General features: G+C 41.9%; 1 protein-coding gene across 1 annotated transcript in view; it reads left to right on the top strand.

Annotated features, from left to right (window-relative positions):
* Positions 1-13,603, top strand: part of ULK4 (unc-51 like kinase 4) — a gene marked incomplete in the record, with an annotated part of 1,752,451 nt that overhangs the window by 1,503,153 nt on the left and 235,695 nt on the right. The window contains 1 exon segment of the mRNA XM_030209369.1: positions 2,542-2,647. Within this exon segment, the coding sequence (XP_030065229.1) occupies positions 2,542-2,647 (106 nt within the window).

Below are 13,603 nucleotides of genomic sequence, written 5' to 3'. Positions count from 1 at the left end.
TCTTCGTCACTGTTGTCATACCTTATCTCCATACTCTCTTGCTCCTTTCTCCTGTTCTCTGAAGGAGATAACAATCCCAATCCTGGCCTTCCAAATCAGCTCTCACTCTACTCATGCAGGTCACATTGCAATGTCTCCATTCCAATTTCTGCTCCTCTCCTCTCCCCTTCTTCTCTGCCTTTCTCATGTGCGCTGTGGAATGCCCACTCTGACTCCAACAAGCTTTCCTACATTCATGACTATTTTATCTCTTGTACTCTCCATCTACTTACCCTGAGATGTGGCTTTGCCCCAAAGACTCTGCTTCAGCTGCTGCCCTGTGTCATGGAGGTTACCTTTTCCCCCATACATCTCGCCCTGTTGGAAGTGGAGGGAATGTTGAGCTACTACTCTCATCCTCGTGTAGATTTCAAACTCTTCTTCCACCTCAGTCTTGCTGCTTTTCTTCCTTCAAAGTCCACTCCATTCATCTATTCACTCCTCTACCTCTCTGAGTAGCAGTCATTTATCGACCTCCTGATAAGTCCCTTTCTTCCTTTCTCACGGACTTTGACTCCTGGCTTTCCTTTTTCTCGATCTTGTCTTCTTTTCCAACTGCTCATGCTCCAGTTTCTGCACCTCAGTTCTTCTCCTATCTGACCACCATTTAGGCTATTGACTCATACTCTCTCTATCAGTGTTTCATCCCTCTTCTCAACCACTATCAGGCTTATTTTTGAAAGAGAAGGGTGCCCATCTTTCGACACAAATCAGGAAATGGGTGTCCTTCTCCCAGGGTTGCCCAAATCGGCATAATCGAAAGCCGATTTTGGGCGTCCTCAACTGGAAAAAAGAAAGGTGTCCCTGACAAGCACTTGGGCGACTTTACTTGGTCCATTTTTTCTTAAGACCAAGCCTCAAAAAGGTGCCCGAACTGACCAGATGACCACCGGTCGGAATCGGGGATCACCTCCCCTGACTCCCCCAGTGGTCACAACCCCCCCTCCCACCCTAAAAAAACACTTTTTACATATTTTTTGCCAGCCTCAAATGTCATACCCAGCTCCATGACAGCAGTATGCAGGTCCCTGGAACAGTTTTAGTGGGTGAAGTGCACTTCAGGCAGGCGGACCCAGGCCCATCCCCCACTACCTGTTACACTTGTGGTGGTAAATGTGAGCCCTCCAAAACCTACCCAAAACCCACTGTACCCACATTTAGGTGCCCCCCTTCACCCCTTAGGGCTACGGTAATGGTGTACAGTTGTGGGGAGTGGGCTTTGGGGGGGCTTTTCACCTAAGGTAAGGGAGCTATGTACCTGGGAGCAATTTGTGAAGTCCACTGCAGTGCCCCCTAGGGTGGTATCCTGGCATGTCAGGGGGACCAGTGCAATACGAATTCTGGCTCCTCGCTTGGATTTGGTCATTTTTGAGATGGGTGTCCTCGGTTTCCAATATGGCCAAAAAACGGGGATGACCATCTGTAAGGTCGACCATCTCAACATTTAGGTTGACCATCTCTAAGGTCGACCTAAATGTTGAGATTTGGGCGTTCCCGGCCGTATTATCGAAACAAAAGATGGATGCCCATCTTGTTTCGATAATACGAGTTTTCCCGCCCCTTCGTGGGGCGTCCTGCGAGCATGCTCTCATGAAAACTTGGGTGTCCCGCTCGATTATGCCCCTCTATGTTACCTCCTGTGGTGGAGGGATTGTTGTTTTGTTTGAATATTGCTGATTTTAGTTAGAAGTATGATTTCTGTCTCCTGTAAATGATAAATATGTAGTGCAGAGTCTATTTATTAAGCTGCATTATTGCATTAAGATACATTAATTACCAATTAATGTGCATTAATTGGCAATAACCTGCATTATTTGCTAATAGCACAGCTCAATGCTTGATTTTTTTTTTACTACAATGCATGTTACTAATGAGCTGTGAAGCATGCAAATATCTGCAACGTAGGTCACTATTTTGCAAAACGAATGACGCAGCTTGTGTTAAACTTCGCAAGCAGCATCATTCATGGAAAGATAAAAATAACTCAAAATTTGTTATAATCTCTCCTGCCTTGGAGCATTGGGCTGCAAACAAAGCTATGCATATGGATGGACAAACAGATGGATGACTGTACCCTTCCCAGTATATGCTATTGCTTGAACACAGTGTGCCTAAAGAGCACATGCCCTGTATTTTATTTATATATATATATATATATATATATATATATATATATATATATATATATATATATATATATATATATATATATATATATATATATATATATATACACTTTTAAATAGCACCTTATTGATAGAGCTGTATAACTCTAATATTCATATGACTATTAAATCAGTGTATTTAAATCATTATTTAGTAGTTTGTTTCAGATCAGCCCCAACATTTGCAACCACAATGAATGGAATTATTTCTCAATAATGAGAAATTATAGGAGAAATAATCAAAATTTTATATACATTTCTTTAATGACAGCGTTGAAAAAACATAATTCTGTCTTTTAAAAGAAAATAAATACTTTCGTAATTGTTTTTGTTGCAGGATCACCAAGACAATGTACTGGGTAATGCCATGCAGAGCATTATAATGGTATTAAACAATTTAGTTACCCACAAAGATACTGATATGAAGTTGCTGTACAGGCAAGGTATGTGTTTGTCCCACTGTACCTATTACCTTCTAAATGCAGGCACTGAGAGTATTTGTTTGAATAAATGCAATAGCAACAGTCATATTACACAAGACTTGAAGAAGGTAATTTTATAACAGGGCACTTAAGTTAATGGGGTATTGAAGATGCCTTCTTATATTTTATAAAGACGAAAGGCGATTAAGTATCAATAGTCAAATCAAATCACATGTCTTTTTATAAAATACTAGCATAGGTTCTGCAGAAATAGCACATAGACTGAGGACACCTACATTCATGCCTGCTGAGGGGCAGTCATAAATATTAGCACATAAAGTATGTGTGTATTTTATAAATTCCCAGATACTTAATTTATTTATTTATTTTATTTGTTGCATTTGTATCCCACATTTTCCCACATATTTGTAGGCTCAATGTGGCTTACATAGTACCGGGAGGCGTTTGCTGGCTCCGGTGAGAACAATACAAAGTGATATTGTGGTAAGATAAAGTTCTTGTGGCGCAGTCACATTTGGGGAAATGTACAGTGGGGAAGTTGAATTATGTCCATTACATGCTTTAATTTTGATGTGTCGCAGAGATCAGGCATTTAGGTTGGATCGACAGGGTATGCCTTTTTGAATAGGTTAGTTTTTAGTGATTTCCGGAAGGTTAGGTGGTCCTGCGTCGTTTGCAAGGCTTTTAGTAATGTGTTCCAGAGTTGTGTGCTTATGTAGGAAATGCTGGATGCGTAGGTTGATTTGTATTTGAGGCCTTTGCAGCTTGGGTAGTGCAGATTTAGATATGTTCGAGTTGATTTTGATGTGTTTCTCGTTGGTAAGTCAATCAAGTCTGTCATGTAGATTATTTTGTGAACCATGGTGCAGAATTTGAAGGTAATGTGTTCTTTGATTGGGAGCCAGTGTAGTTTTTCACGGAGGGGTTTTGCGCTTTCATATCGCGTTCTTCCAAATATAAGCCTAGCTGCCGTGTTCTGGGCGGTCTGAAGCTTCTTTAAGGTCTGTTCCTTGCATCCCACGTAAATTCCATTGCAGTAATCTAAGTGGCTTATTACCATTGTTTGTACCAGGTTGTGAAATGTAGCCAAACAAATCATTATACAGCAAAAATTATCCATCTCAAAGGGAGATGGATTTGAAGTCCCAGGGTCTGTGCCACTTATGTAACAATGATGATATTCAATCAAGTGGGTTGAAGAAATAGAAGGTATGGTTTTGAAACATCTACATTGGAAGTTTCAGATTATGTGCAGATATTCAGCAGTACTGAATATAGGTATAATTTGAAAGCATGTAGGTTAGGTGTTTCAAATTATCCCCCATGTTTACTAAGCGCTATAGGCGCACTAGCGTTTTTAACGCATGCTAACCGTGTAGGTGCCTATACTATTCCTATAGGTGCCTACATGGTTAGTGTGTGCTAATTTTAGGCGTGCACTAAAAACACTAACACACCTTAGTAAACATACCCCTATATTTTCACCATACAGCTGAAACTTGACTTTGATTTGTGGAGAGGGTTGTGTAAAAGTTGGAGATTGTCAGTATTTTGTCTTCTAATAGCAAAACAGAAGAACATTATTTTAGCTTTTTGTTAAGACATTTTTCTGCTTACATGACAATGAATTTGGATAGTGTAAAAAGAAATAGTCTGGCACTGGATGATTTAAAAATACATTTTTCCTCATGTACATAAGTATTGCCATACTAGGAAAGACCAAAGGTCCATCGAGCCCAGCATCCCGTTTCCAACAGCGGCCAATCCAGGCCACAGACCCCTGGTAAGATCCTAAAAATGTACAAAACATTTTATACTGCTTATCCCAGAAATAGTGGATTTTCCCCAAGTCCATTTAATAACTGTCTATGGACTTTTCCTTTAGGAAGTCGTCCAAACCTTTTTAAAACTCCGCTAAGCTAACCGCCTTTACCACATTCTCTGGCAACGAACCAGCAGTCCTTTGTTTTTCGCAGAGCAGTCACAATTTTTTCAGTTCTCCTCATGTGGCCTACTTTTCCTTCATGTGCCTTCCCTGCCTGTTTAGCAAGTTTTTCCCAAAAGTATACGGGACCTTTTTTTTCTTAATTTGTTTCTTCCCATTGTATTTGTTCCCTAGTATTTTGGGTCAAAAGCTTTCTTTCATATGGCATGGCTCCACCAGTCCTCTTAGACCCAAGCTCCCAGTCTGGGCATTTTTTTTAACTGAGTTTGATTTTATTGCAGATAATTTTGTCCTGATATCACTTAGAACTCCAAGTGGTTTTAAGAAATGTTCTCAGTGTGGCCAGATCATGTCTGTGACTGATCCTCACAACTGGTGCTTTCCATTCCTAGTTCTAGAATATAATACCGCTAATTGTAAACTCTGTCTTAAAATGCAGGAAAGGACTCTAAAGAGTCAGGAGGCCATGCACGAGAAACTTTATGATGTGTCTAAAGTCCGATCCATCGGCATTGGTTCCCATGGCTGGCGGAGCTGCATCAGACCATCGGGTTGCTTCAGCACCAAGGCTGTCTCTGCCTGCCTCGGCTTCGGGCATCTTTAGGACCCTGTTGGGCCAGGCAGCATCAGACCCAACGCCAAGGACACTCAAGGATACAACATCGGCACCAAGGGATCCTGTTGTCATGCGTCGGGTGGAGGTGGAAATTCAACGACATCATACTTCTTCGCAACACAGTTCTAGGAGCTGTGGGAAACTTGCATCACCAGTACCTGAGAAGCAAAGATGCCAGGAGGACAGCTCCCCCACCATGGAGTCAGTGCTGTTGTGCACTGAGATCAGCCTTCCAGTTTGGCTCCATCATCATCACAGGCTGTCACGGCACCAGTAGTGGCCCTGCTTTTACTGTTGCCTACCCCTGAGGAGCGGCTCCGGACCTTTGCTACAGGAGGAGTTGCAGCGATTCTGGCTGTGTGACACCTTGGCATCGAGGGCATTAGTGTTGGCCATGGTGCCGCCCCAATATACCTTGGAGGCCAATACTTTGCCCTTCATCCGTTCATTGACATTGGTTCCTCGTTGGGTGCTAGTATCAGAATTGGAGGAAGCAGTGCTGTCCAGCCCATCAGGTGAGGAAGCTGTCCCCGAGTCCAAGACGGGACCTGTACCTCGGCAATATCCAGAATCTGGACATCGAGTCAAGAGGACTGAAATAGGCAATTAGTCTTCTTGAGATGAGTAATGAGTATTTCACTGAGTCTGATACGGACTGTTCCTGGGCGTCTGATGTGGAAACATAGCAACTCTGAAAGGTCCCTTGGTATCCCTTCTGACCCCTCCCCATCTCAAGAAAGGAGGAAGTCTCCCTCAGAAGAGCTGTCCTTTGTCTCTTTTTTGAGAGAGATGGCTAAAGCTGTTCTATTTAATTTTGGATGTTGAGGACAAGCTCAGGGCTGAGATGTTGGTCATCCTTGACTATGATACCCCTCCCAAGAAAGGTGTGGCAGTGCCTGTGCACAGTATCCTTCAGGCTGTGCAGATGAGAAATTTGGATATCCCTTTCTCTGTGCAGCCAGTTCCTAAGAAGGCAGACTCTATGTATAAAATCCAGAAGGCTTCTGGATTTGAAAAGCATCGGCTTCTTCACTATTCCATAGTAGTGGAAACAATCAAGTATCCTAGAACCCACACCCTGATGCTCCTGGGGCAAAATGCTAGAACTTTGAATTCTTTGGGGAGGAAAGTTTTTCTGAGCTATATGATCCTTTCCTGCACACAGTCCTACCAGCTATACATAAGCATTTACTTGCAGAACTTGGTGTGCAATGCAACGGAGTTTGTGCACACTCAACTCCATGAATTATTTGCCAAGCAGCAAGAGGGTTGAAAGCACTGAGCAACCTATGATGCTTTTGATGTGGCATCCAGAGTCTCTACTTTAGGTATCAGCATGCGCAGACACACCTAGATGCAATTTCAGACCTAGAAGTGGCAGTTCAGGAGACATTTTGGGGACAAAATAGAAGAGGTCGCTGATCTTATCAAGAAATACCATAAAGTTCCTGTTTTGGCCCACTCCTTCTCCACCTTCCACTTTTAGGAGGTTTTTGGGTGTCAGTCAAAGGAGGACCTATTACTCTCAATGCTGTAGGTTTCCTCCTGCTCATCTCTTCCAGCCATCACAGGGATCTCATTCCTGTTCCTGACAACAGAGAGTCCAGAAGGCCCAGTATACTTCCCAGTCAAAGCTGAGGATGAGCTTTTGACTTGTTTAACAAGAGCATAGCCACAGTAAAATTGACCATTCTGAATGACCTACCAGTGGGAGGAAGACTGAAATGTTTCTACGAAAGGTGTCCCCTTGTAACCTCAGACTGGTGGCTTCTCAAAATAGTCTGGGAGGGGGTTATGCCCTACATTGGCAAAAACCCCTCGAAATTGCCTACCAGGAGCGGTAAACTTCAGCTTGTGGAGTAATTCTCTACCTTTCTTGCCCAAGTGGTTGAGTCTGTGCCACCAGGGAGTAAAGAGAAGGGATTCTATTCCAGATTTCCTTGTGCCCAAAATGACTGGGGGATTTTGTCCCCATGATTCAAGAAAATAATTGGCTATGCTCTCTGGAATTGAAGAATGCTTACACTCACATATAGATACATCCTTGTCGCAGAAAGTATCTCAGATTTTGAGTAAGGAACCACCATTACCAGTGCTCTGTCATGCTGTTTGGCCTCATGTTCACTCCTAGAGTTTTTACAAAGTGTCTTGCTGTAGTTGCAGTATCACTATGCAGACTGGGAATGCATGTGGTTCCCTACCTGGATGATTGGCTGGATAAGAGCACATCCAAGGAGGGTGCTCAAGAATCAATGCAAAGAGCCATTTAGGTGCTGGAACTGTTTAGGTTCGTCATCAACTAACCAAGTCCCATCTCATCCCAGTGCAAAGATTGGAGTTCATAGGAGCTTTCCTTCCACCTGCCAAATTCAGTGCTACGGTCAGCTTATCAAGTTTGACAGAGTGAACAGGTCACAACTTGGCAGATGTTGAGGCTGTTAGGCCATAAAAACATAAGAAGAGCCATAATAGGTCAGACCAATGGTTCATCTAGCCTAGTATCTTGTGGCTAATCCAGGTCACAAGTATCTGGCAGAAACCCAAATAGTAGTGTAGGATGAAAAATAAGTAATTAGGCAATAATTATTCCCAGATAATACTTATTACAAGGTTCCCACTCAGCCTAGGGCAAATATTATAAAGGAACCTTGTTGCTGGCACCCTGCCAGTGTTTTGTTCTTCGCCAAAGAACCAAAGCCACGTCACAGATGATAATTATTGTTATTTATTACAGGTAGAAAAATAGACACTCTGCAATAGCTTATATGCAATATAATATCTCTTACTGATATGCACACTAACAAAATATATTGTCTAACTACGCTCTGATTATCCTGAGACTACGTACAGTAATGATTAGAACAGTACAAATGATATCCTAATGATCCTTATGAAAACTTATCACATCTTATGCAAAATACACATTAGCAGCTGTCCCTGACCAAGAGCTGACATAAACCAGCCGTACTTAGATAAAACCACTGCCTAACCACAGACTAGGAAATATATCACTGTGATCTTACCACGCTGTCCTGATGATGGCTTCAGATAAGACCGGAGCAGAATCTCCCCAGACGCTATCTCAGCTATCTGTGTCTTATGTAGTGCAGGTCTTTCTCAGCAAACAAGCAGGTTTCCGTCTCTCCGTGGGTATTCAGAGCCAAAATCTCTGCCACAGGTATTTGCACCAGTTATGCAGGTCACAAGGTTGGTATCATACAGTCTGTAGCTCACCCCGAGCCTTGCTGGATTTCTCAGGTCCTTCACAGGTACTCCTCCTCCGAGGGTCTCCGACTAACTTTCTTCTCCCACTCTCCCCGCATTCTTCCAGACCTCTTTCCCGGGTGATAGCCTGGACCAATTCTCTCACGTACAGTCCAGTGCATGGGCAAGAAGAGTTCTTTGTTTTGTGACCTTGGAGATGGTAACTTCTGGTGCCATGAGTATGACTCCCTTCCCAGCGTCTCAGAGATAGAAGGGGGATGGTTGGAACACTGAATGTCCTTGGCTTCAGCAAGCCTGTCAGTGATTTTCCACAAGCTGAAGCTGGATCTTGCTGACACAAAGATGTGCAGGTCAGAGAGTTGCAGCAGCCATCTTATTATACCAAGATGTCATAGGCTTGTATAGGCCAAAACCAGCTCAGGCTAGATCACAGGGAAATACCCCTACAGTAGCAACATTCCATGCTACCAATCCCAGGGCAAGCAGTGGCTTCCTCATGTCTGTCAATAGCAGACTATGGACTTTCCTCCAGGAACTTGTACAAACCTTTTTTTAAACCCAGATATGCTAACAGCTGTTATCACATCCTCCAGCAATGAATTCCAGAGCTTAGCTATTTGTTGATTGAAAAAAATATTTCCTCCTATTTGTTTTAAAAATATTTCCAAGTAACTTCATTGAGTATACCCTACTCTTTGTACTTTTTGAAAGAGTAAAAAAATCGATTCACTTTTACTCATTCTATACCACTCAGGATTTTGTAGACCTCAACCATATCTCTCCTCAGTCGTCTTTTTTTCCAAGCTGAAGAGCCCTAACCTATTTAGCCTTTCCTAATATGAGAGGAGTTCCATCCCCTTTATCATTTTGGTTGCTCTTCTTTGAACCTTTTCTAATTCTGCTATATCTTTTTTGAGATATGGCAACCAGAACTGAATTCGATACTCAAGGTGAAGTCGTACCATGGAGTGATACAGAGACATTATTGTATTCTTGGTCCTATATACCATCCCTTTCCTACTAATTCCTAGCATCATGTTTGCTTTTTTGGCCATCAGCGCAAACTGGGCAGAAGATTTTAGCGTATTGTCTACAACGACACCTAGATATTTTTCTTGGGTGCTGACTCCCAAGGTGGATCCTAGCATCAGGTAACAATGATTCGGATTATTCTTCCCATTGTGCATCACTTTGCATTTGTCTACATTAAATTTCATCTTCCATTTAGATGCTCAGTCTTCCAGTTTCTTATGGTCTTCCTGCAATTTTTCACAATCAGCACGTGTTTTAACAACCTTGAATAGTTTTGTGTCATCTGCAAATTTAATCATTTCACTTGTCGTTCCGATTTCCAGATCATTTATAAATATGTTAAATAGCACCGGTCCCAGTACAGATCCCTGTGGCACTCCACTATTCACCCTCCTCCATTGATAGAAATGGCCATTTAACCTTACCCTATGTTTTCTGTCCAATAATCAGTTCCTAATCCACAACAGAACATTGCCTCAAATCCCATAACTCTTTAATTTTCTTAGGAGTTTCTATTGAGGAACTTTGTCAAAAGCTTTCTGAAAATCTTGATACACTACATCAACCGACTCACTTTTATCAACATGTTTATTCATGCCTTGAAAGAAATGAAGCAAATTGGTGAGGCAAGACTTCTGGCTGAATCCATGCTGACTCTGTCCCATTAAACCAAGTTTATCCTTGTGTTCCATAGTTTTATTCTTTATAATAGTTTTCACTGTTTTGCCCAACATTGATGTCAGGCTTACTGGTCTGTAATTTCCCAGATCACCAGGAACCCTTTTTAAAAATCGGTGTTACATTGACCACTCTCCAATCTTCAAGCACTACAAATGATTTTAATGACAGTTTACATATTACTAAGAGCAGATCAGCAATTTCACGTTTGAGTTCTTTCAGTATCCTTAAATGCATGCCACCCAGTCCAAGTGATTTACAACTCTTTAATTTGTCAATTTAGCTCAGTATGTCTTCCAGGTTCGCCGAGATTTCTTTCAATTCCTCATCATCATCACCCTTGAAAGCCAGGTATAGTTAGATCTCTTGCATCTTCTTCTGTAAAGACCGAAGCAAAGAATTCATTCAAGGCTCCTTTTATTAAGGGGTGGTAAGCCGAACTCCAGGCTTACCGCTCGCTATAACGGAAGTACTGCCAGGCTACCGCAGCAGCACAGCGGTACTTCCCACCCCTACCTCGCTGTCATTTTCAGCGCTACAAAAATGTATTTATTTTTGTAGCGCCACTGTACCCGACGGTAATCAGACAGTGCTGCGCACTGCACTTATTATGTTTGATGCAGACAACAATATTTTTATTTTTTGGAAAAACAAGCAGACATGCTGGCCACAGCTAGCAAAATTTGCATGGGGGATCGTATATATCCTGCTACCAGCACATCTTCTAAGAAAACATCTTCTGTAGCAGAAGGGACTGTGCAAGACAGGAGAGCTAGACTGAATCTTGAGATTGTTGATGACTTCTTATTCATTCACAGATTAAAAATCATAACAGTGCTTCATAGGGCATATTTCTCCCCTCTAGGGCATACAGAACGGGTTATATTTTGTACCCCTGGACAATTTAACAGGGTGATTAGGATTCCTTGGAGTAGTAGAAGTCAGCTATTGTTGGGGTTGGAAGGGTAGAGGGTGGTGGGAGGGTAATTATAGCTGCTATTTGTTATTATTATTTTCTATTTGTAATTTATACACAGCAGTTGCACAGCATATTGTTCCTTTTTATAATTTAATAAAAAGATTTAAATATAAAATCATAAGTGTTTGAGGCTTCTGTAGATGAGAACACAGCCCACGGGGATGGGGCAGGGACGGGGACAGAACCTGCGGGGATGTGGCGGGGATGGAGACAGGGCCTGCAGGGATGGGACAGGGATAGAGATGGGGCCTGCGAGGACGGGGTGGGGACGGAGACAGAACCCACGGAGACGGGATGGGGATAAATTTTGTCCCCGTATCATTCTCTAGGCAATAGCTTTATTGTGGCTCACAATAATCATTGGTCATGATTCCAAAGCACTAAGCTTCTCCTCAGCAATTCTACTACTGATACAGAAATACAAATTCAAATTTAAAGAAGAAATGTCCAGTTAATGGAAAAAACAGTCTTATACAATTAAACAATACTTATTTTGGAGGTCCACCATACAATTCCAATAGGGGTTCTCTGTTTCGCTGAATAAGCTGCTTCTGGGAATAAACCAGAACGCAAGACTGTGCCATAGAAAAACTATCTTGTATGACTGCAACCCTCTGGACATCTTTATCTTCTATCTGCACTTCCAAAATGGTAATGACCTTTTGTCTCCATCCTTTCCACCACTCCTGTCATGAAGATTTGAAAGGAAGGAGACAGAAGGCCATTACCATTTTGGAAGTGCTGGTAGAAGTTGAAGATGTCCCGAGGGTTGTAGTCATACAAGATGGTTTTTCTACAGTCCAGTCTTGCGTTTGGTTCTATGAAATATTTCCCCTGAAGCAGCTGATTCAGCAAAACAGAGAACCCCTGTCGGGATTGTATGGTGGACCTCCAAGGTAAGTACTGTTTAATTGTATAAGACTGATTTACATAAAATGGCCATTTCCGCTTTAAATTTGTATTTCTATGTCAGTTGTAGAATTGCTGAAGTGAAGCTTATTGCTTTGGATTAATGTGGAATTTTTTAAATGACCAGTGGTTACTGTGAGCCACCTAAATATTGGAGGCTTTTGCCTTACAAATTAGGTGTGTCTCCTTTTGTTTACTGGGGCCTTTTTTCTCCACAGTTTTTATTTTAAGCTATTCCTTTGTATAGATGATTTAGTAGAATTTTTACATCACCCTTTATTATACTGTTGCCCGATGTACCAGCTGTCCTAATTTCTGTAAACTTTTCTTCGTCTGTGTGTTCGTTCTGTCCTGGTAGGCAGTAGAGACAAAAAGCAAAAACAAGAGGCGCTAATCTTTCCACTGAGAAATCAACAAGATAAAAGCAGATCTCATAAAAACCACAGAAACGAGTGACTAAAAAAGGAGAAGTGGTTTAATTTGACTGGCAGACAGTAGTACAGCCTTAACAGAATACTCCTTCCCTTCACACATGGAATTTCTATCCATAGTGATTTCATGCTGCTATCTGTTTCATGTAGAATGTTTATTTTGTTTGACTAAATTCCCTCTTTAACATATAGCGCAACCCCCACTCTAATTTGATTCACTCTGTCATTATGATATAATTTGTACTCTGTTAACACAGTGTCCCATTGGTCTATAGAGTGCACATCAAGCCCATTGCACGTCTCCATTTCAAAGAAGCCTAGTGGACCCTAGCTTCCCAGTGGTTCCCTCTAGGAACCTAGTGAATGTTATTTCTGTTATTCCAAGACTAGTGGAGTCACTCTTGCGGTGGACAGCTTGGCCCAATTTGGTCCTAGGGCATCCATTTCAAATTCCTCCACACAAGATGCTGACAACAGATGTGTCTAACCTGGCTTGGGGAGCTCACGTACACGGGCTTCGCACTCGGGGTCATTGGTCTGCTCAGGAGAGTCTACTTCATATCAACCTCCTAGAGCTAAGGGACATAAATTTAGGAGCATAACCTTTATAGAATAAGACCCTTAGGGCCAGATTCTATATATGGCGCCTAAAAAATCCATGCGGTAAACATTTCTGCCTATGCTTATTCTATGAGTGACATGTAGATTTAGGCACAGTATATGGAATACACATAGTTGATATCCCAGAGCTTAAAACTACGCAAGTCCATTTACCCCAACAAAAAACATGGTGTAAATCCCTGCGCATAGGTTTACGTGCACTGGGCCATATTCTGTAACAGCACGCATAAATTTTGGAGCGCACACAAAATGCCCATTTTCCCACCCATAACCATACCCTTTTTGAACTGTGCACTTTAGAATTTAGGCATAGTTTATTACAGAATCCGCTTAGCGAGTTAATGCACCTAAATTCAAATTATTGCCAATTAGTACTCATTATTGCTTAAGTGTTGTTAAGTACGCTAATTGACTTGTTAAGCCAATTAAGTTACGCACGTTGTTATAGAATATGTCTGGATTTCAGCGCAGATCTCTAGGTGTGCTATATTGAATCCAGTAGTTAGTGTGTATTTATGTA

This window comes from Microcaecilia unicolor, chromosome 1 (genome assembly GCF_901765095.1).
Source record: "Microcaecilia unicolor chromosome 1, aMicUni1.1, whole genome shotgun sequence".
NCBI classification, from domain to species: domain Eukaryota; kingdom Metazoa; phylum Chordata; class Amphibia; order Gymnophiona; family Siphonopidae; genus Microcaecilia; species Microcaecilia unicolor.
The sequence above is the reverse complement of the archived record's forward strand: the minus strand, read 5'-3'. Positions and strand labels throughout refer to the sequence as shown.